The sequence below is a fragment of the Bubalus kerabau genome, chromosome 3, assembly GCF_029407905.1.
Source record: "Bubalus kerabau isolate K-KA32 ecotype Philippines breed swamp buffalo chromosome 3, PCC_UOA_SB_1v2, whole genome shotgun sequence".
In the NCBI taxonomy this organism is placed as follows: Eukaryota; Metazoa; Chordata; class Mammalia; order Artiodactyla; family Bovidae; genus Bubalus; species Bubalus kerabau.
In genome coordinates, this window is record NC_073626.1 from 55,145,014 (window position 1) to 55,167,649 (window position 22,636).

Below are 22,636 nucleotides of genomic sequence, written 5' to 3' on the forward strand. Positions count from 1 at the left end.
GTGTCTGCACTCTGTCCACTCCCTGGTGCCCAGCGAAGATGATGTGGTGTCCGGGAGAGATGATCAGTCTGAGCTAGGGAAGGGGAAACCTCGAGGATGGGGTCTTGGGAACGGACGAGTAAGACCAGAGGCCCATCTTCTCTCCACTGGGCAGGCCAGGAATATCCAGACACTCCCTTATAGAAAGTGGACCAGGACCTTCGGTCCCCAAAGGTCCCTTTGTCTCCCCAACATGAGGGTTGAGTGAATTGGTAATGTTCAAAACAGTGCAGTTTCTGTTTCTGCTTTATCTCCAATCTCACACCCACCCCAGAACACAGAGACTGTCCCTCCCCACAATGGCCTTCACTCCATCCATATGGAAGGTTTTGGCTTCGACAAGATAGCCTATTACAGAGAAAAACTACTGCTCCACACATACCCTCTCCACCCCAATGTCCAAGATGTCCCTGGGTGGGGCTCGCCTCAGAAGCCCCTACTCTTATCACCATTCACCCCTTTGTGTTTCATGTTTGTGATCTCCTGGATATTGGGGGGTGGGGCGGGGGAAATCAGGGTAAATAACAAAACTATTAGCCAAAATTTTTGTATTTCCAAACTGTTCTGTTGCATATGTGTAACTCCAATGTTTTTATTTTGCTCCATGAAATATGCAATCATTTTCATGTTCAAAAATGAAAGAAAAGCATAGAATTACCTTACCAAAAAGAAAAGAAAATTCCAGGCAGTTGAGCTAGTTAGTCATAATGTAGAAAAGCAGCAAATGAAATTACTTCATTTTCTCAATTTGCAACAAGTTCACATGCATGTACATGCTCTGTGTAAGATGCTTCAAGGGGAAGCTTTCACATGTGGGAAGTCTCTGCCACCACTTTCTTTCCACTGGACCCTCCTCTGGCTCCTAACTGACCTCTCTGCCCTTTTGCTTCAATTTACATTCTTATTCACAACTAGAGTGATCTGTTAAAACTAAAAATTGGTCTTCATGGCTGGCAAATAATGGGAGTGTATCTATCAGGTCCCCCTCTAAGAGGGTGTTTAGCCACAAGACAACAAAGCAGAATGTGCATTTTTAAAACTGAGAACCTGGACACATATGGCCTCTGCCCTCAGGAAATGAGAGTGCCAGCACCTGGGTGTCTAGATAAATCCTACTGTGCCCCTGAAAATTATCAAGAAAGATGACCGCTCAGCCTGACTCCAGTTGGGTAGTGGATCCTTTGACCACTTAGGGAGTTCCCACCCATGTCACATATGGACTGCAGATTTCCAAAGAGTCAGGATCTGGTAAAATATTTTAACATGGAAACTGAATGGACTGAACACACACTGAATTTCAGTGAAATAATCTTTATCATGCCTGGTTGAAGTTATTTTTGAGAGTACAGTAAGAAAAAGATTTTTCTAAAACATAAGAAAAGTAACTGCATAATCATAATAAATATCTCTAAAATTTCTTGCCATAGAAATTATACTACCTTCAGTTACAATTTTTCTAAGTTTGCATGAGATATACTTTTGCTTTTAATCTTCATTTTCATTTTGCTTTCCAAAATTTCTTACAAAACATATTTATGATTCAATTTTTAGATTTCCCATAAAGGGGAAATTGAGTTGGTTCATAGAATGTCTATCACAGTTAAGAACACAGGTTTAGTATCAGACAGTCTTGGGTTCAAATCCTAGCTCTGTTGCCACCTGTGTGAGGGCCAATCCATTGATTTTTCTGGATGTTAAATTCTCCTTTGTTAAATGGGGTTACAGCAGTATGTCCCTTATAAGCTTATGGGCTAAGCATTCTGCCTGGTTACCACTATGCTGTGTGCCCCAAAACCCATCAGGGCTGGGCTACAAAGGATTGGGAGAAGTAAGAATGGGGTCTGCAGGTTCGGGTTGGGAAAGGCTTGGGCACATGCTACATGCTACCCAATAGGAGGCAGAAAGGCAGCTGACCCACTGTCTAGGGTCCTGCCACAAAGAACTGGGCTACAGCCAGAGCCAAGCCTTGGTTCTGCAACTTTCCCTTGCATGGTGCCTGCTCCTTCTGCTCTCCTCTGGTCAAAAGTCCCAGGTGTTCCTCTACTGGGGAGGAAGCACTGTTAAGGGGTGGGAGTGGGATGGAGGTGGTGACATTTGCCCCTGTGAGCCTGTGCAGTGCCACCTTTGCCACCTCTTCTCATCCTCTTTGGTTTTAATGTTGCCAGTTGGGCTGGGAGGAACCCTCTCCACTCACCTCCCAGACCTCATGTTAAAGCATTTCTGAGACTCTCTGGAGGGGGCTGGTAAGCCTCTTTGGCAGTGGGTGTGAAAGGCATGCATACTGACAGAGTCACTTGCTTGCACACCTGCTCTATTCCTTCCTCACAGATTGTGGACTAAGGGAGAGTGAATCTAGGTGCTCCCTATGGAGAACCAAAGAAATCAGCCCAAGCTCTATACTCTCTCCCTGGTCAAACTGCCAGAAGACCAACTGGCAGTCCCTCACTGCCAAGGACATGTGGAGACAGTGAGACAGATGGAGCCTGAGAGCTGGATACCTGTGAGGTCCAGTAAACCAGGATGGAGGGATTGGCTTAAGGGGGTGCTCTTCACCCCTGCCTTCTTTTAATTTTTTTTTTTTTTTTTAGAGAGTTACCTTTTATTCAGTGGAAATTTTTAGGACTTCAAGCCCAGGAGGCAGCGTCTCAAGTAACCATTAGAGAACTGCTCCAAGGAATCGAGAGTGGGAACCAGGTTATATAGAGGATTTGCAACAAGGGGCAGGTAGTATTAGTGTCAAATGATTATTGCTAATGAAAGAAAACCAGATATCCCAAGTTAAGGAATTTAGTGCTTTTCTAGGTATCGGAAGATGCAAGAGTCTGGGCTCACTGAAATCATTCCTTTGATATGCACCTCAGCTATCTGGGGCCAGTATCCTGTGTTTTCACATCCTGGCTTTCCTCAGGGCTCACTGGCTCCTCTTGGAGTGCTGCAATCACTGATGACTGTGACATCCTTTGATTACGGACACAGTACTGCCTTCTTTTCATGTGTTCTCATGGGTTTCCAAACTCACCCAAAGGTAATACATTTAAACTAGACCACTGCTTCTCTCCCCCAAACCAGCTCTTTTCACAGGTCACTTCCTTGCCTTCATTCACCTCTCATCCTCTCCACTTCAGCTTTCCCTCTTTTATGATCCCCCTAACGGCTTGTATCCAGGCCTCAGTGTTTATCCCCCTAATGGCTTGTATCCAGGCCTCAGTGTTTATCCCCCTAATGGCATGTATTCAGGCCTCAGGTTTCTAGACTGTTTGTTTTTCTTTCGTCAGTTGCTGAATCCTGATGTTTCTTCCTTTGAAAGCTCGTAAGGCTTTACTCTCTTTATTTTGCTTATAGTTACAGCCTCCATCTAGACCTTATCTCCTTACACCTGGCCCATTTTACTGCCTCTTGTGAGTCCCCTCTGTTCAGAACCTCTCTCATGGTTTAGTCCATCCTCCACTCAGACATCAGATAAATGGTCTCAGACCACCAAATTCATTATGCCATTGCTTCCACCTGCTCCCTCAGAAGACTTCTATAGCTCTTTATTGACTCAGGGTAAGGCCAGACTCCCCAGCTGTGCCAACAATGATCAACTTGTTAATACTCTTACCACTTCCCCACTCTCAAGTCCAGGGAAGACATCAATAAGTGATTCCAGCATTCTTTCCTATTGAACTCAGACTGGGCATCAGAAAATTTCTCTGGATGGCACTCCAGGTAGCAATGTCTGTCAGTTAGGATATGCACAAAAGACAACACCTGCCTGATCCTCCAGCACATGACGAGCTGTGTATGGACAGTCTGTCTATTCCTGGTCTCATGCTTGTCTCCTCTCTTTTGCTTTCTGCCACATTGCTGTCTCTCTTCTTCTGCTCAAGCTCTGTGTGCATCATGAAATGCTTAGTTGTGCCTTACTTGCCTGCTGGGTAAAGCAGTCCTGAAGGGCCATGGGTCTTCCCCTTCCACTGATGACCCATGGCACCCAGCCCTGGAAGCAGATTTCCTTTTAGCTTTGTTGCTTACATGAAGGAAGCAACTTACTTATTGACTTCTCTGCTTCATCCACTCAGAAGGGCCGTGATACTCCCCCTAAGGATATGGTGCTATTGGTATATCCAATAAGGCCTGGATATGGGAGGCTAACTTGCCCAGACAAGCTTTGAAAGGATTCTTTAGTGAGTCACAAGATCACAGTACAGGAACATCAGACCCTGTCTGCCCTCATTTTGGCTCCAACTCTGTGCCTTTAAGCATGTGACTTAACTTCTCTGAGTATCGGTTATCTACAAAGGCTGGAGCAGTAAGTGTGGGGGTGGGACTGTTCCTATCTCCCCCTCCCCTTGCCTCCACAGAGGATCCAAGCTCAGATGTCAGAGCTCAGCTCCCATGCCTGTGTGAGTGGGGCAGGGGCGGGGTATGGGGTCAGGTTTTGTAGAATCACAAGCCTCCATCCTAGATATTGAGTGTCTCCTGCTTTCTTCCATAGCAGCAGTGACACTGCAGCATGGAGCTGAAGAGAGGAAAGACCTTCATCAAATCTAGCCTGCAGATTGACCATGAGAAACCTCCAGACCCAGCAGCGACTGCCCTGACCACAGAGGATGCACTCTCACTGGGAGGGCAGCAGCTGCCCCACAGTGAGAGGGGCCCCCAGGTCAGTCCCAGCACCCAAGGATACAACAGATGCTCTGATCGGGAAGCCCAGCCAGACACCAGTGGAGGGCCTGCAGCTCTCTGTGGGGCCACCTTCAAACTGGTTCGGAAGAGCAAGAATCACGACAGTGTGCCCAGGGCTGACAGGGCAGCCACAGCTACAGGGCAGCTGGTGGGCAGTGCAAGTTTCCCAGGGACCCCCAGCAGCCAGCGCATGATTGACTACCGCCACTTTGTGCCCCAGATGCCCTTTGTACCAGCTGTGGCCAAGAGCATCCCAAGGAAGAGGATTTCCCTGAAACGACCCAAGAAGTGCTTTCGTAACCTATTCCACATCCGTAGAAACAAGACTGAGAATTTGCCCTCAACCAAGGGGGAGGGCTTGTCTTCTCCCGAGGGCCCATCAGAGACTGGAGGGCAGCGAGGCATAGCCTTCCTCCCCTTGGGCGAGGAACTGGGCCTGGATGGCCAGTGCCAGGACCTGTCCGACAGTGAGTTCCTGCCCGACTCTTCCTTTGACCTCTGCAGGGCCCTATGTGAGGACGTGGCCTCACTGAAGAGCTTTGACTCACTCACAGGCTGTGGGGAGATCTTTGCAGATGAGAGCTCAGTGCCATCCCTGGAGCTGAACGAGGGCCTGGCGAGCCCTGCCCAGAGATCACAGGCTTCTGACAGCAAGACTTCCAGGGGCCCCTTCCAAGGTAGCATAGAGCAGCTGGCATCGCCTGCCCAGCATGAAATGTCTGACTTTGCCAAGTTCTGGGACCATGTGAATCACTCAGTGAGGCAGCAGCAGCATGCCCTGCTAGGCCTGTGGCTGGGAGGGCCCCAGGCATCAGACACAGACCAGCCCAGGCCAGATGCAGCTAGGCTGGCTGAGCTCCCTCTGTGCCCATGCAGGGATCCCCACAGCAGCTCCAAAGCCAGCTCCACAGACACAGGGACCCCCAAGAGTGAGCGGCCGGAGTCTGTGTCCACGAGTGACGAGGGCTACTATGACTCCTTCTCACCAGGCCTAGAGGAGGACAAGAAGGAGGCCCCGAGCCCAGGCACACCCACAGCCGCCTTCCCCCGGGACAGCTACAGTGGAGACGCCCTCTATGAGCTCTTCTATGACCCCGCTGAGGGCCCTGGGAGTCCGAGCCTGGATGACGACTTGTGCGTGTCCGAGAGTCCATCGGGGCCGGCACTGGGAGCCCCGTTGTCCATGTGCAGCTTCCATGTCGGTGCAGAGGAGAACCTGGCTCCTGTTCCAGGCCCAGACCTACTCAGCCAGGGCTTCTTGCAGAGCTCTTGGAGGGGCAAAGAGTGCCTGCTGAAGCTATGTGACACTGAGCTTGCCATCACCATGGGCATTATCAACTGGCTCCGCCGGGGCCCGGAGCTCCGTGCCTTGCCTGCCTCAGCTCTCAGAGAGCCGGCAACTCCCTCAGGAGGACTGGTGGAGAAACCAGGAGCTGGCTCTGAGAAGATGGGCCTAGGTCCAGTGAAACTGGATGGCAGGGGGCCCCAGTCTTTAGATGCAGGTAGAATCTCTATGAGCTCTATACCCAGCAGGAAGGAGCTGTGGGCATGTTCAGGTCCCAAGGGCCTGCTTGCTGGAGTGAGCAAGGTCCTAGCTGGGGCCAAGCAGGAGACCAAGTCTTCATCCTGTGACCCCTCTCTGGAGTGTGTACTGGTCTCTGGGGAACGAGGGATACAAGGCCACCCTGAAGGCTCATTCTCCCCTGTAGGGTCTGCAGCCGCCATGGGATCCAACACATCCAGGAAGAACAAGGTCCCACACCCATCTGTCTGGCCTGGTTCCCAGGAGCCCAGGCTGCCTAGGAACCTTGGGTGTTTCCAAGGTCCCTGGAGGCCAGGTCCTGGGGGAAGCACCATGGATTCAAAACTCACCCTGACAGGCTGTGTGGCCCAGGTGGAAGCCCTACAGATCAACCCAGACTGCCAGTCCCCTGCTGCTCAGCCCCCAAGACAAAACACAGGTAGTGGGCTCTGTGGGAAGCCTCAGGCCAGGGGCCCTGACATTCTGCAACAGGAACAGCCTAATGGCTTCCCTAACCTGGCTGCCATCTGTGGCCTGCCCTCCCTGGCCAACCCACTCCACATCCCACAGGACCAGAGATGCCCAGGCAGCATTCTGGATCTGAGTCAGCTCAGGGAGGAGCCCACCACGCTGAATGTCCAGGCCCATGTCTCTGTGGAGGACCAGCCCCTGCAGCTCAACTCAAGGGCTATAGAGCAGGCTGCACAGAGGGGCCAGCTGGACTTGTAGTGTGCCTCTGCCTGGGATCACTTGCCAGGAATTCTGGCCCTCACTTCCAACAGCTAGTGAGAGGGTCCCCCCCTCTGCAAGTGCCCAGAAAACCACTGCAGCTTTTCGGATCACAAGGGATCCTCTGCAACCAGCAGGAAGTAGGGGCTACCAGGACAGCACGACCGAGCCCCAGCTTTGGAACAGTTTTGCATCCTTGGGATCACATTCAGGAGAGTCTAAGACCCAAATCTCCATCCTTTGTTCCTGATGTGAGGACTGGAGGACTGTATTGGGGGGAAGGGAGTGTCAGTATTCAGACAGGAAGAGTGGGGCATTTTAACATGGAGGCATCCGTGCCTAAACCCAACAGCTCTGCCAGAAGAGGTCCTGGGAAGCCCAGGGCCAAGGACAACTGCAAAGCTGCCAGCGCTCTCAAAATGTTCCTCACCGATTTCCTCACACACACACACAAATGAACAGTCTAAACCCAGGTGTCTAAACAGACCTGGGAATGTTTTGGGGATGGAAACAGTACATATTGTAAAGGGCACATATTGTGCTGATAAGTCTGCACAAGAATTGAGAGTAATAAATGTGAGTGAGGAATCCGAGACTTGGGTAGAAGCTTGAGACTAGGGGTTAGCTCAATAGTGTCTACTCACCCCACCTCCAGAATGAGCAGCCATAACTTATGGCTGAAGGGCTGAAGGGCCCTGAAGGGCTAAGGGAATCAGAATCAGGACCAGCCATCTTAGCAAGAGCCTTGAACCAGCAGATGCCACGCATTCCTGTGCAACCTTGCCAGGGCTGGCCAGACCCTGGAGACCCTGAACAGTGGGTGTTCCCTGTCACAAAACACCCCATACAAACAATGGTTTCCCCCCATTTGTGCACTCTAACTGATCTGTGGGTGGCAAGACGCTCTTGGGGAAGAAGCTGTCTGATCCTCCACACTGCCATTTCCACCCTCCGTGCTGCCAGCATCCTAGCTTCCTCTTTCAGGAAGGCTCACTTTTGAATGAAGCTGTATCCCCCAACCCCTCAAAAAAATCACAACATTTGCACAGCACCAAACATTCAGAATCACAAAGGGAAAGATGGGGCAGGAAGGGCAGGTGTCTGTCTGGCCAGCCTCAGGGCAGCAGACCAACAGCAAGCTCCTTGACGGGGTCTTCTATGATTAGATCCTGCCTCAGGTGCCCTGTTTCGTAGAGGTGAGAGGGGGGAGTATGCTACAGGCAGTGGAGCTGTTCCTGTTGCAGAATGTCAGGGCCCCTGGCCTGAGGCTTCCCGCAGAGCCCACTGCCTGTTTCTTGAAGAGTGATGAGGGAGGGATTCCAGACAGAGAGATGTAGTCTGACCACAGGCTGGGGCCACTCCTGATTGTCCGAGGCCTTGTTTTCAGGCTGGAACATGCTCTGCAGCTCTCATTAATAACTGTTCCCTGGGGCCTGCTATGGGAGGATGAGGGCAGCAAATGGGAGGCTCAAAGGGGCATGACAAAGCTGCTGAGCAGGCGCATTGGGACAGGACTCACGGGAGGCCAGGGCCAGCTCCTGGGGGCCACACTCGGCCCTTCGTCCTAGGACTGTCACAAGGACAGCCTTAGGGGCCCTGACATGAGCAGGTGCTGCATGTCAGCTGCTTTCCCGGTTTCTTACATGCAAACCAAGGCCATGGTGTGGATGTGACTTGCCCACATCATCCTCAGCCAGCAAGTGGGGTCCAGTTCTTAGCAGCCCCCACTGCAAACACCCCTCTCAAGGCCTCCACTCCTTCCTTCAGGATACAGATGTCTGGGGCCTCTGGGTGCCAGGAGTACACCTCCCTGTTACTTTGTACTGCACCTGAGCAGAGCGAGTACCCAGTAAATACTGCTGCAAGAATGAAATACCAAAAAGTTGTGCATGGTTTTCTGATTTCTTGCTGCCTGTGGGCCTGGGGTCTAGAGAGCAACAGAGTTGGGTTTAACTTGGCTGAACTTCTGATGAAGACTTCCTTGATATGACACAGTGACACATGGAGATGTGGAAGAACCAGCCCAGCCCAGAAGTACTGGGAAGGGTATGAACCAAGGTGGTCCCAGGACTCAGAGGCCATGGCAAAGAGGATGTACAGTGACCCAACAGCAGGGAAGCAGATATAAAGACCTGGGCCACGCCTACCTGCCCAGTGGCTCTCAATCTGTGGCGGATCTTAAGCAATGCTGGCACCGCAGAGATTATCCTTCAGCAATCTGAGTAGCAGACTCAGCAGTGGTCTGTGAGACATCTTGCTGGCAGAGTGAAGGAGGCCATGTGGTCTTCCTCTCGTGTTCTGTGAGCCAAGATTCCCTCAGCCCATCTCCCTTTATGTACCCCACTCTTCAGGCTGCCTTTCCCACCAAGAGGGATCCAGGCAGTACCAGTCTGACTGGGCTCCACAGGCCTCAAGTGTGTCCTTGAGGTGACCCACTGGTAGGAAGAGGGGAATTTTGGGAGTCAGCTCCTGGGACAGGTGTCTAACCCAGTGATGAGTGTAGAAGAGTTCTGTGTGGGGCACTTTCAGAACTCTGGTCAATTTCCAGTCCTTCTATTCACACATGGCTGTGGAAGTTATAGAAAGTTTTTCCCATGTAAAGTAACATCCTGGGAAGAAAGTCCAGTTGTCCCCAGCTCACAGCTGTCCCGGCGTCACACAGTGGTGGGGAACTGATATTCACCCTGGCGCCTGTGCACTGCGCTTCTGCCCTTCCAACCTTCTGAGGTTGAGTTTGAAAATGGGAGCTCTGGAAGGGATCCAGGCAGCCTCGCAGCTGAGCCTGACAGTGGGGTGGCTGGGTGGACCAGGAGGGCGGGGAAGTGAGCAGAAGGTGCTAGAATGGAAAAGGGGGTGAAGGCCAGCACAGGTTGGGGAAGACCCTGCAAACTACATTGAGGGTACGTCTTAGATTTCCTGGCTCTTCATTTTATTTATTTGTTTACTTGCTTATTTATATGAAGTGAGGACTGATACACCGAATACAGAACAATGAAAACTAAGTTTCTTCTAATTCCTCTCTTACCCCTGTTGTTTTGATTCAAAATCAATTTCCATTCACTACAAGCAATGCAAACAATGCCAAGTGCAGAGCCTTAGCTTCCCTGTCCTTCTTGAAATTGGATGTGTCCTCAGACCCTTTCTGTGCCCATGACATAAATACACATGACTTGCACCTTTTTTTTTTTTTTCACTGCACACTGTATCATAGACATCTTCCTTGGGCTTAGCAGGCATCAGCAGCATGCAGGTTCTCCACTCTCTTGAACAGCTTGCACAGCAGTCTCCTACAGGCGGCAAGTAATTTAGACACTCTGCTGCTGATGGATACTCAAGTTAATTTTCCATTTTAGCTGTTACAAACAATATTGCACTTCTTTTTTGCCTAAATGTTCTCTCTGAAAGTCCTCTTCAAAACTATGAAAATGAAACTTAACAAGGAAAAGATGCATTTTTTTAAAATGACCAGTGAATCCTGCTTCCATATCCCTACCCCAGTGCCAAACTATCTTAAGGTCCTGGTGTTGTTAATGGCCTGAGCTTCATGCTCATACCAACATACTACATACCTTCATCTTTGGAAGGGGAGAGGTTCGTTCTTTTGTTATTATGTGTAAGGCCTTGGAATTTGTCATTTTCCTCCTTACAAGAAAAAGGTGGACAAACTGAAAATCCATGATTTTCTTGACCTGTCAGAGAATGAGATCACAGAGCAAATAATTTCTCTGAAGCCTGGAGACACAAGTACATCCAGAGAATGAGGCAATTGAGACCTGGAGCAGAAGCGTCAAGATTATGAAGAACTGGTAGGAGCATTTAGGGAGTAATTTTGATAAACTGCTATGACTGAGCAGGCAGGTATAAAGGGTTTGGCAGTAAATGGGGTGCCCATACATTCATGGCTTTCTTCCAGAAACCATTCTATATTTTCAGGGTGGGGACGAACGTCCCCTCATGGGCCTGGCAAAGAGAGAATAGCCATTGTGAAACCCTCCATATTCTTCTCCCTAACAGGCCTGTGTAAAGGGGAGAGACTTCCTAGGGGGGATATTTTGAAGCCTTTTCCAAGCTGAAAGAAGGGAATTCTACCCAATCCCATACATTTCTAGCCTTACTGTCTCACTTAAGAAAAACATAGACAGATAGAAAGACAGAAAGAAAGGGATAGTTAACCAGAAGAGGATTCCAAAATAAAAACCAGAAATGGTGAGCCAGAAGGAACTAGGGTTTCAGAAGGCTTTACCCTACCCCGGCATCACAGGTCTACAAAAGATTGAGACTGATTAGAAGCTCAGAAGATAAGGGCACATTCTCCTGCTTCCAAATAAACCTATCTCCACACTAAAAAGCCTCAGTAATAAGAACTGTGGATTAAAACTAAAAGAGCTATGAGACAAAGACTCACTAAAGATCAGAAGAAAGGGGAGCCACAGAGAAACGGAGGGAGGGAAAATAAGCCCATTACAGTAATACAAAGCCTCTGGTGCTTATATAAGAAGTAAGGAAATAGTCCACCTCTTAGCCAGATTAACATAAACCCGCACACTAAAAACCTATTTACTTCACTACCTGTTACCCTATACAATCTCTGACTTTCAGCTGAAAACTATTTGCTAAAGGCAAAAGGAAACAATGTCTGAGGAACAAATATATTGCCAGAACTAGTCACAGGTGTTGGAATTATCACATTAAAATTATAAAATGAGTGATTAATATGCTGAGAGTTCTAATGAAAAAAGTAGGCAAAATGCAAGAACAGGAGGAAATACAGCTGACAGGAAAAATTCCAAGGAAGAAATCAAAAGAAACTGTTAGACATCAAAAACACTGTACATTAAATGAAGAATCCCATAAATGAGCTTATCAGTAGACTCACCATAGTTTAGTAAAGAATCTTGAGTTTTTGATCTTTCCTGGGCGTCCAGTGGTCAAGAATCCCCCTGCTGATGCAGGGCACATGGGTTCAATCCCTGGTCCAGGAAGATTCCACATGCCATGGAGCAAGTGAGCACATGCACCACAGCTACTGAGTCCACGTGCAGCTATATGCCTACCCTCCGTGCACAAGAGAAGCCCTCACAGTGAGAAGCCCATGCATCCAAGGACGAGTATCTCCCACTCATCACAACCAGAGAAAGCCTGAGCACAGCAATGAAGATGCGGTGCAGCCAAAAATAAATCAAAATAAATAAATTTTAAAATTTAAAAATAAAAAAATAATAAGAATCTGTGAGTTTTATTAGAAAATACCTGAGACAAACAAAAATGAGACACAATATACCCAAACTTGAGGGATACAGAGAAAGCAGTACTAAGAAGAAAATTTATTGCTGCAATGCATATGCTAAAAAAGAATAAAGATCTCAAATTAATAATCTAACTTTATATTCATAATTTAAGGAACTAGAAAAAGAAGAAATACTAACCCAGACCCAGCAGAAAGAAAGACATAATAAGCCTTAGAATGGAGATAAATACAATGCAGAAGAGAAAAAAACGGGAAAATGTCATCAAAATTAAAGTTGGTTCTTTGAAAAGATCAACTAAATAGACAAAACTTTAGTTTAGACTGTGAGCAAGAGAGAGAAGACTTAAAAGTATTAAAATCAGAAATACATAAGTGGAGATATTACCAATTTTATAAAAATTAAAATGATAATAAGAGAATGCTATGAACATTTATATCAACAAATTGCATAATCTAGATGAAATGGACAAATTACTAGAAATATACATCTATCAGAAATGAATCATGAAGAAATTAAAAATCTGAGGATAATAGATCTATAACTAGCAAAGAGACTGAGTCAGTAATTTTAAAAAAACCTTTCAATAACAAAAGGCTCAGGACAAGATGACTTAACTGGCGAATTCCATCAAATGCTCAAGGAAGATTTAACATCAATCACCCTGAAACTCTCCCAAACCTTTGAAGAGATGGGAACAGTTTGTAACTCATTCCATGAGGCCAACACTGCCCTGATACCAAAGCCAGACAAAGACACTACAAGAAAACTACATATTAATATTTCTTATGAATATATGATACAAAAATTCTCAACAGAATAGTGGCAAACTGAATTCAACAGCACAGTAAAATGATTACACACGCCAAGACCAAGTGAGTTTTGTTCCTAAAGTGCAAGGATGGTTCAATATATGAAAAACAAAATATGTAATACTATGCCATTAATAAGATGAAGGAAAAAAGCACGTGATCATCTCAACTCAAGCAGAAAAAACATTTGATAACATTCAGCAGCCTTTCATGATAAAAATACTCAGAACACTAGGAATAGAAAGAAATATCCTCAATACAATAAAGAGAATTTATTAAAAGCTCACAGTTAACATTACTCTCAATGGTAAAAGACTGAAACTTTTTCCTAAGATCGGAAATAAAACAAGGATGCCCACTTTCACCCTTCTATTGGACACATATTGGAAGCCAGAGCAACTGTGAAAGAAAAAGAAACAAAGTACATCCAAATTGGAAAAGTAGAATTATTTCTGTTTGCAGACAAAATGATTTTAAAAATAAAAATTCTGAAGACCCACAAAAAAACTGCTAGAGCTAATAAATTAATTCAGCAAAGTTGAAGGATTAAAAAATCAACAAATATAAGTTGAAATTTTGGAAATTTTGAAAATATGCTAAAAATGAACAATCCAAAAAGGAAATTAATGAAACAATTTTTAGCATAAAAGTAAAATACTTTGGAATAAATACAACCAAGGAGGCAAAACAATCATACATTGAAATAATATTTCAATAATATTTCAGCAATAAAATATTGTTGAAAAAATTTTAAGACACAAATAAGTAGAAAGATATGTTCAAGGACTGGAAGATTTATTAATTTATTTTTAGGAATTGAATCTGTCTTTATTATGAAAAGTATTGCTATTTGAACAATATAAAGTGTTCAAATATTTAAACACAATCTGTTTTCCACTTATTTAGGTTCTCTTTATGTTTTATAGTTTTCATAGTAGAAGCCTTTCACTTTCTTGATTAATTCTGAAATATTTTCTGTGATTTAAAAATTTTTATTGGAGTATAGTTGATGTACAATGCTGTATTAGTTTCAGGCATAGAGCAAAGTGAATAAATTATGCATATGCATAAATTCACTTTGTTTTAGATTCTTTTCCCATATAGGTTAATATGGAATATAGAGCAGAGTTCCCTGTGCTGGGCTATCTGTGTTATATAGAAGCTTCCCACTAGTTATTTATTTTACGCATGGTAGTATATATAAGTCAATGCTACTTTCTCCATTCATTCTCTTGCTCCTGCTGTGTCCACAAGTTCCTTCTCTACATCTGTGTCTCCATTTATTCCCTATAAATAGGCTCACCAGTATCATTTTTCTAGATTCCATACATATGCATTAATATATGATATTTGCTTTTCTAACTTACTTCACTCTGTATAACAGACTGAAATTTGTTCATTTTATGGCTTGAGTAATATTCCATTTGGGGCTTCCTTGGTGGTTCAGTGGTAGAGATTCTGACTGCCAATGGAGGAAACGCAGGTTCAATCCCTGGGTCAAGGAGATCCTCTGGAGAAACAGATGGCAACCTACTCTTGTATTTTTGCCTGGGAAATCCCCCGGACCGAGGATCCTGGCAGGCTATAGTCCATGGGGCTGCAAAAGAGTCAGATGCAACTTTGCAACCAAACAACAAAAACAATATTCCATATGTACCACAACTTCTTTATCCATTCACTTGTCAGTGGACATCTAGGTTGCTTCCATGACCTGGCTAATGGAAATAGTGCTGCAATGAACACTGAGGTCCATGTGTCTTTTTGAATTGTGGTTTTCTCAGGGTATATGCCCAGAAAGTGGGATTGCTGGGTCATATAATAGATTTATTCCTAGTTTTCTAAAGAATCTCCATACTATTCTCTATAGGGCTATATCAATTTACATTCCCACCAACAGTGTAAGAGGGTTCCTTTTCCTTCACATCTTCTCCAGCATTTATTGTTTGTAGATTTTTTTGATGATGGCCACTCTGATTGGTGTGAGGTGAAACCTCATTGTAGTTTTGATTTGCATTTCTCTAATAATGAGCAACGTTGAACATCTTTTCATGAATTTGTTAGCCATCTGTATATCTTCTTTGGAGTAATATCTGTTTAGGTCTTTTTCCTACTTTTTGATTGGGTTGTTCATTTATTTGATTTGAGCTACATGAGCTGGTTATATTTTGGAGATGAATCCTTTGTCAGTTGCTTCATTTGCAATTATTTTCTCCCATTCTGAGGGCTGTTGCTTTATCTTGGTTATAGTTTCATTTTCTGTGCAAAAGCCTTTAAGTTTAATTAGGCCCCATTTGTTTATTTTGTTTTTATTTCCATTACTCTGGGAGGTGGGTTCAAAGAGGTTCTTGCTATGTATCTTCTGCAGTGGTCTGCCTATATTTTTCTCTAAGGGTTTTATAGTTTCTGGCCATACATTTAAGTCTTTAATCCATTTTGAGTTTACTTTTGTGTATGGTGTTAGGAAGTGTTCTACTTTCATTCTTTTACATGTAGCTGTCCAGTTTTCCAGGCACCAATTATTGAAGAGGCTGTCTTTTTTCCTTTGTATATTCTTGCCTCTTATGTCAGGGGTAAGATCCCCATAAGTGCAAAAGCTTCTCTCTCAACTTTCTCTCTTATTCCATTAGTCTATATTCTTTTTTTAAAAAAATTATTTATTTTTTATTAAGGATAATTGCTTTACAGAATTTTGCTGTTTTCTGTCAAACCTCAACATGAATCAGCCATAGGTATACATATATCCCCTCCCTTTTGAAACTCCCTCCCATCTCCCTCCCTATCCCACCCCTCTAGGTTGATACAGAGCCCCTGTTTGAGTTTCCTGAGACATACAGCAAATTCCCATTGGCTATCTATTTTACATATGGTAATGTAAGTTTCCATGTTTCTCTTTCCATATAGCTCACCCTCTCCCCACATCCATAAGTCTATTCCCTATGTCTGTTTTTTCCATTTTGCCCTGTAAATAAAATCTTCAGTACCATTTTTCTAGATTCCATATATATACATTAGAATATGATGTTTATCTTTTTCTTTCTGACTCACTTCACTCTGCATAAAATAGGCTCTGGGTTCATCCACCTCATCAAAACTGACTCAAATGTGTTCCTTTTTATGACTGAGTAATATTCCATTGTGTATATGTACCACAACTTCTTTATCCATTCATCTGTCAGTGGACATCTAGGTTGCTTATTGTAAATAGTGCTGCAATGAACAATGGGATACATGTGTCTCTTTCAATTTTGGTTTCCTCTGGATATATGCCTAGGAGTGGGATTGCTGGGTCATATGGTCATTTTATTCCTAGTTTTTCAAGGAATCTCCATACCATCTTCCATAGTGGCTGTATCAATTTACATTCCCATCAAGAGTGCAAGAGCATTCCTTTTTCTCAACACCCTCTCCAGCATTTATTGTTTGTAGACTTTTTGATGATGGCCATTCTGACCAGTGTGAAGTCATTGTAGTTTTGATTTGCATTTCTCTACTAATGAGTGATGTTGAGCATCTTTTCATACATTTGTTATCCATCTGTATGTCTTCTTTGGAGAAATGTCAGTTTAGGTCTTCTTCCCACTTTCTGATTGGGTTGTTTGTTTTTCTGGTATTGAGTTGTATGAGCTGCTTGTATATTTTAGAAATTAATCCTTTGTCAGTTGTTTCATTTGCTATTATTTTCTCCCATTCTGAGGGTTGTCTTTTCACCTTGCTTATACTTTCCTTTGCTGTGCAAAAGCTTTTAAGTTTAATCAGGTCCCACTTGTTTACTCTTGTTTTAATTTCTATTACTCTAGGAGGTGGGTCATAGAGCATTTTGCTTGATTTATATCAAGTGTTCTGCCTATTGGTCTATATTTCTGTTCTTGTACCACTACCATATTGTTTTTATGACTGTAGCTTGTATATAGTCTGAAGTCAGGTAGGTTAATTCCTCTAGGACCATTTTTATTTCTCAAGATTGCTTTGGTTATTCAGGGTCTTTGTTTTTCCATAGAAATTGTAAAATTTTTTGTTCTGGTTTTATGAAAAATGCTGTTGATTTAATATATATTGCATTGAATCTAAGGATTGCATTGGGTACTATTATTTTCACAATATTGATTGTTCCAATCCAAGAACATCATGTATGTCTCCATCTGTTTGTGTTGTCTTTGATTTCTTCACCAATATATTATAGTTTTCTGCATACAGGTCTTTTGTCTCTTTAGGTAGATATATTCCTAGGTATTTTATTCTTTTTGTTGAAATGGTGAATGGGAATATTTCCTTAATTTCTTTTTTCTGATTTTTCATTGTTAGTGTATAGGAATGCAAGTGATTTCTGCGTATTAATTTTGTATCCTGTGACTTTATTCATTGATTAGCTCTAGTGATTTTCTCATGGCATCTTTAGGGTTTTCTATGTATAGTATCCTGTCATCTGCAAACAAGAGTTTTAATTCTTCTATTATAATCTGTGTTCCTTTTATTTCTCTTTCTTCACTGATTGCTATGGTTATGAGTTCCAAAACTATACTGAGTAACAGTGGTGAGAGTGAGCATCCTTATCTTGTTCCTGATTTAAAAGGAAATTCTTTCAGTTTTTCATCATTGAGAATAAGGTTTGCTGTGGGTTTTCCATATATGGCCTATATTATGTTGAGGTAGTTTCCTTCTATGCCCATTTTCTGGAGAGTATTTTATCATAAAATGGTGTTGAATTTTGTCAAAAGGTTTCTCTGAACTTATTGAGATGGTCATATTGTTTTTAAGTTTCAATTTGTTAATATGGGTCATCACATTGATTGATTTGTGTATATTGAAAAATCCTTGCATCCCTAGGATGAACCTCACTTGATCATATTATATGTGTTCTGCTTGCTAGGATTTTGTTGAGCATTTTTGCATCTATGCTCTTCAGTGATGTTGGCCTGTAATTTTCTTTGTGTGCATGTGTGTGTGATATCTTTGTCTGGTTCTGTTATCAGGGTGATAACATAAAATGAGTTTGAGAGTTTTCCTCCGTCTAAAACTTTTTGGAAGAGTTTGAGCAGGATAGATGTGAGCTCTTCTCTAAAAATATGATAGAAACCACCTGTGAAGCCATCTGGCCCTGGGCTTTTGGAAGACTTTTGATCACAGTTTTTATTTCAGTGCTTGTGATTGATTGGTTCAGTTTTTCTATTTCTTTCTTGTTCAGTCTTGGAAGTTTATACTTTTCTAAAAATTTGTCCATTGCTTCAATGTTGTCCATTTTATTGGCATTTAGTTGCACATAATACTCTTATGATCTTTTGTATTTCTGCATCGTCTACTATAACTTCTTATTTTTCATTTATAATTTTAATGATTTGAGTTTTATCCTTTTTTTTTGATGAGTCTGGTTAATAGTTTTTCAAATTTGTTTATCTTCTCAAAGAATTAGTTTTTGGTTTTATTAATCTTTCCTATTGTTTTCTTTTTAATTTTTTTCTGCTTTGATCTTTATATTTCTTTCCTTTTACTACCTTTGGGAATTTTGTTTTTCTTTTTCTAGTTGCTCTAGGTGTAAGGTTAGATTGTTTATTTGATATTTTTCTCATTTCTTAAGGTAGATTTCTATTGCTAGGAACTTCCCTCTAACAATGCTTTTGCTGTGTCCCGTAGGTTTTGGGTATTTGTTTTTTCATTGTAATTTGTTTCAAGATATTTTTTATTTCCTCTTTAATTTCTTCAGTGACCTCTTCGTATTTTAGAAGTGTATTGTTTAGCCTTCATTTGTTTGTGTTTTTAACAAATTTTCTCCTAGAACTGATATACAGTCGCATAGCATTTGTGGTACAAAAAACTGCCTGATACCATTTCAATTTTCTTAAATTTACCAAGCCTTGATTTGTGACATCAAATGTGATCTATCTTAGAGATGTTCCATGTACGCTTGAGATAAAGTGCATCCTACTTCTTTTGGGTGGAGTGCCTTGTAGATATCGATTAGGTTCATCTGGTCCAATGTGTCATTTAAGGCTTGCATTTCCTTATTTTCTCTCTGAATGATCTGTCCTTTGGCATGAGTGAGGTATTAAAGTTCCCACTATTATTATGTTACTTTCAGTTTCCCCTTTTACAGTTGTTAGTATTTGCCTTATATTTTGATGTACTCTTTTGTCGGGTGCATGTATATTTATAATTGTTATAGCTACATCTTGGATTGGTTTTTGATCATTATGTAGTATCCTTCCCTGTGTTTCTCAATGGTATTTATTGTAAAGTCTATTTTATCTGATATGAGTATTGCTACTCACGCTTTCTTTGGATTTCCATTTGCATGGAATATCTTTTTTCCAGTCACTCATTTAGAGTCTGTATGTGTCCCTAGGTCTGAAGTGGGTCCCTTGTAAACAGCACATATATGAGTCTTATTTTAGTATCCATTCAGCCAGTCTGTGTCTTTTGGTTGGAACACTTTATCCATTTACATTTAAAGTAATTATTGATATGTATGATGTTTTTAGTTGCTCAGTCATGTATGATCATATTAACATTTACTTTATTGTTTGGGTTTTTTAAAAAAGTCTTTTCTTTATCTTGTGTTTCTGCTGTTTCCTGTCTAGAAAAGTTCCTTTAGCCTTTGTTGTAAACCTTGTTTGGTGGCATTGAATTCTCTTAACTTTTGCTTGTATGTAAAGGTTTGATTGCTCCTTCCAATCTGAATGAGATCCTTGTTGGGTAGAGTAATCATGGGTGTAGTTTTTTTTTTCCTTTCATCACTTTCAGTATATCCTATCACTTCTTTCTGGCCTGTAGAATTTCTGCTAAAAGCTCAGCTGTCAACCTTATGAGGATTCCCTTTTATGTTATTTGTTGCTTTTTCCTTGCTACTTTTAACATTTGTTCTTTGTGTTTAATTTTTGTTAGTTTGCTTAATATGTGTCTTCACGTGTGTCTCTTTGGGTTTATCCTGTAAACCTCTCTGGGCTTCCTCAACACTAGTGGCTTTACCATGTTATGGGAGTTTTTCACTAAAATCTTAAGTATTTTCTCATATTCTTTCTTTTTCTCTTCTTCTGGGACCCCTATGATTTGAATATTGGTGCACTTAATGTTGTCCCAGGTGTCTCTGACACTCATTACTTTTCATTCTTTTTTCTTTATTCTGCTCTGCTTCTGTTATTTCCACCATTTTATCTTCCAACTGACTTATCTATTCATCTGCCTCAGTTACTCTGCTATTGGTTCCCTCTAGAGTATTTTTAACTTCAGTTATTGTGTAGTTTATTGCTGATTGTATATTCTTTACTTCTTCTTTGTCCTTGTTAAATATCCTCTGAATTCGTGCCTTCATTCTATTTATCTGTGCCTCCATTTCATTTCTGAGATTTTACATCATCTTTACTATCATTACTCTGGATTCTTTTTCAGGTATACTATCTCTGTCCTCTTTATTTGTTTGGTCTTGTGAGTTTTCACCATTTTCCTTCATCTGCTGCATGTTTCTCTTTCTCATTTTGTTTAATTTATTGTGTTTGTGGTCTCTTTTCTGCAGACTGCAAGGCCACAGTTCCCTTTACTTGTGGAGTCTACCCTAAGTGTGTGGGGTTGGCCGTGTGCTTTGTGAGGGCTTCCTGCTGAGGAGGGACTGGTGTCTGTGTTCTGGTGGGTAGAGCTGGATCTTGTCTCTCTTAGGGCAGTGCTATGTGCAGCGGTGTGTTTTGGGGTGTTTGTGAGTTTAGTATTGCTTTGGGAAGCTTGTCTAATGGGTGAGTTTGTGCTCCTGTTTTGCTAGTTTTTTCGTGTGAGGCATCTAGCACTGTAGCTTGCTGGACTTTGAGTGGAGCCAGGTCTTGGTGTTGAGATGGAGGCCTCTGAGAGAGCTCTTGCCAATGAATATTCCATGAAGTTGGGAGTGATCTAATGATCAAATCCTGGACTCAGGTCTTCCACTTCAGAGGTTCAGGTACAACACTTGGCTGGAGCACGAAGACTCCACAAGCCACACAGTATGGAAGAGAAAGAGGAAGAAAGAAGAAGAAAAAAAATTGAACAAACATACAAACCAAAAAGGACAGATAAAACCTCAAGACAAATGGTAAAAGCAAAGCTAAACAAACAAAAACACACAGAGAAACCCACAAACATACACTCACAAAAAGAAAAGAGAAAAAAAAAAAGAATAAAAAGAAGAACCAAAGAAGAGAAGAGCAATCAAACCAATGAACAAACCCATAAATGAAAACAAACACTAGAAAGTGGAATAGCAAAAATACAAAATCTAAAACATGTGCAAGATGCAATGTAATGAAAAAGTACTTAATAAATAGGAAAAAATAAAATAAGTAAATTTATTTAGAATTAAAAGCATAAAAAAGTAAGTAAAATAATAAATATTAAAGGAACAAGTATAAAAGAGAAACAATAGAATGAAACAAAAAAGAAAAATGACAAAAATATACATAGAAAGAGTGATAGTAAGAGTATTTTCCTCAGCTGTCAGTACTAAAAAATTATGATATTTTTATTTCATTTGTTTGACTTAGTATTAATAGAATGCTAGATTTCTAATTAAAAAATAGATATGCAACAAGCAACAAAGGTTTACTGTATAGCATAGGGAACTATAGTCAATATCTTATAGTAACCTATGATGGAAAATAATTTAAAAAATAATATATGTGCACTTGTATAACCGAATCACCTTGCTGTGTGCCTGAAATATTGTAAGTCAACTATACTTCAATAAAATATATATATATTTAAAAAACTTATTTGCATGAAAGGAAATGGTCAACAGAGTGAACGTGCAACCTGCAAATGGGATAAAATATTTGAAACTTATGTATCTTATATTTATATATAAAGAACTGTACAACTCGATAGCAAAAACAAACAATCTGATTTTAAAATGGATAGAGGTATGGAATAAACATTTTTCCAAAAGAAATATACAGATGACAAACAGGTATATGAGAAAGTGGTTGAAATATAATAATCGGGAGAATGCAAATCAAAACCCCAATATGATATTACCTTACATCCATGGCCATTTTTTAAAAAGAAGATAATGAGAACATTGGTGAAGATATGGAGAAATTGGAATTCTTGTACACTGTTGATGAGAATTTTAATGGTGCAGCCAATTTGGAAAGCAGTATGGAAGTTACACAAAAAACTAAAAATAGAATTATCAAATGATCCAATAAACTTCCTTATGGGCATATATCTAAAAGAATTGAAAGCAGGATCTCTAACAGATATTTGCACAACCATATTCATTGCACAGCCTTCCTCAGTGGCTCAGTGTAAAGAATCTGCCTGCAATGCTGGAGCCACAGGAAATGCAGGCTTGATCCTTGGGTTGGGAAGATCCCCTGGAGGAGGGCATGGCAACCCACTCCAGTATTCTTGCCTGGAGAATCCCATGGGAAAAGAAGCCTGGTGGTCTACAGTCCATGGGGTTGCAAAGAGTTGGACACAACTGAAGCAACTTAGCTCTCAAGCACACATATTCACTGCACAGCATTGTTCACCATAGCCAAGAGGTAGAAGCAACTCAATGTCATTTTACAGATAAATGAATGAAGAAAGTGTATTCAGATCTATCTATCTATCTATCTATCACTGATTCTGTTCACAGCGCCAATTGTCTCACTGTTCACACTATT

At 42.1% G+C, this 22,636-nt stretch overlaps 2 protein-coding genes across 2 annotated transcripts in view; one reads left to right on the plus strand and one right to left on the minus strand.

Moving 5' to 3' along the window:
- The window catches only part of TUBGCP5 (tubulin gamma complex component 5), a 294,174-nt gene that overhangs the window by 225,789 nt on the left and 45,749 nt on the right, over positions 1-22,636 (minus strand). The window lies entirely within an intron of this gene.
- AMER3 (APC membrane recruitment protein 3) lies at positions 4,535-6,958 on the plus strand. Its single transcript, XM_055574428.1, has one exon. The coding sequence runs from the start codon at positions 4,535-4,537 to the stop codon at positions 6,956-6,958; it is 2,424 nt and encodes an 807-aa protein (XP_055430403.1).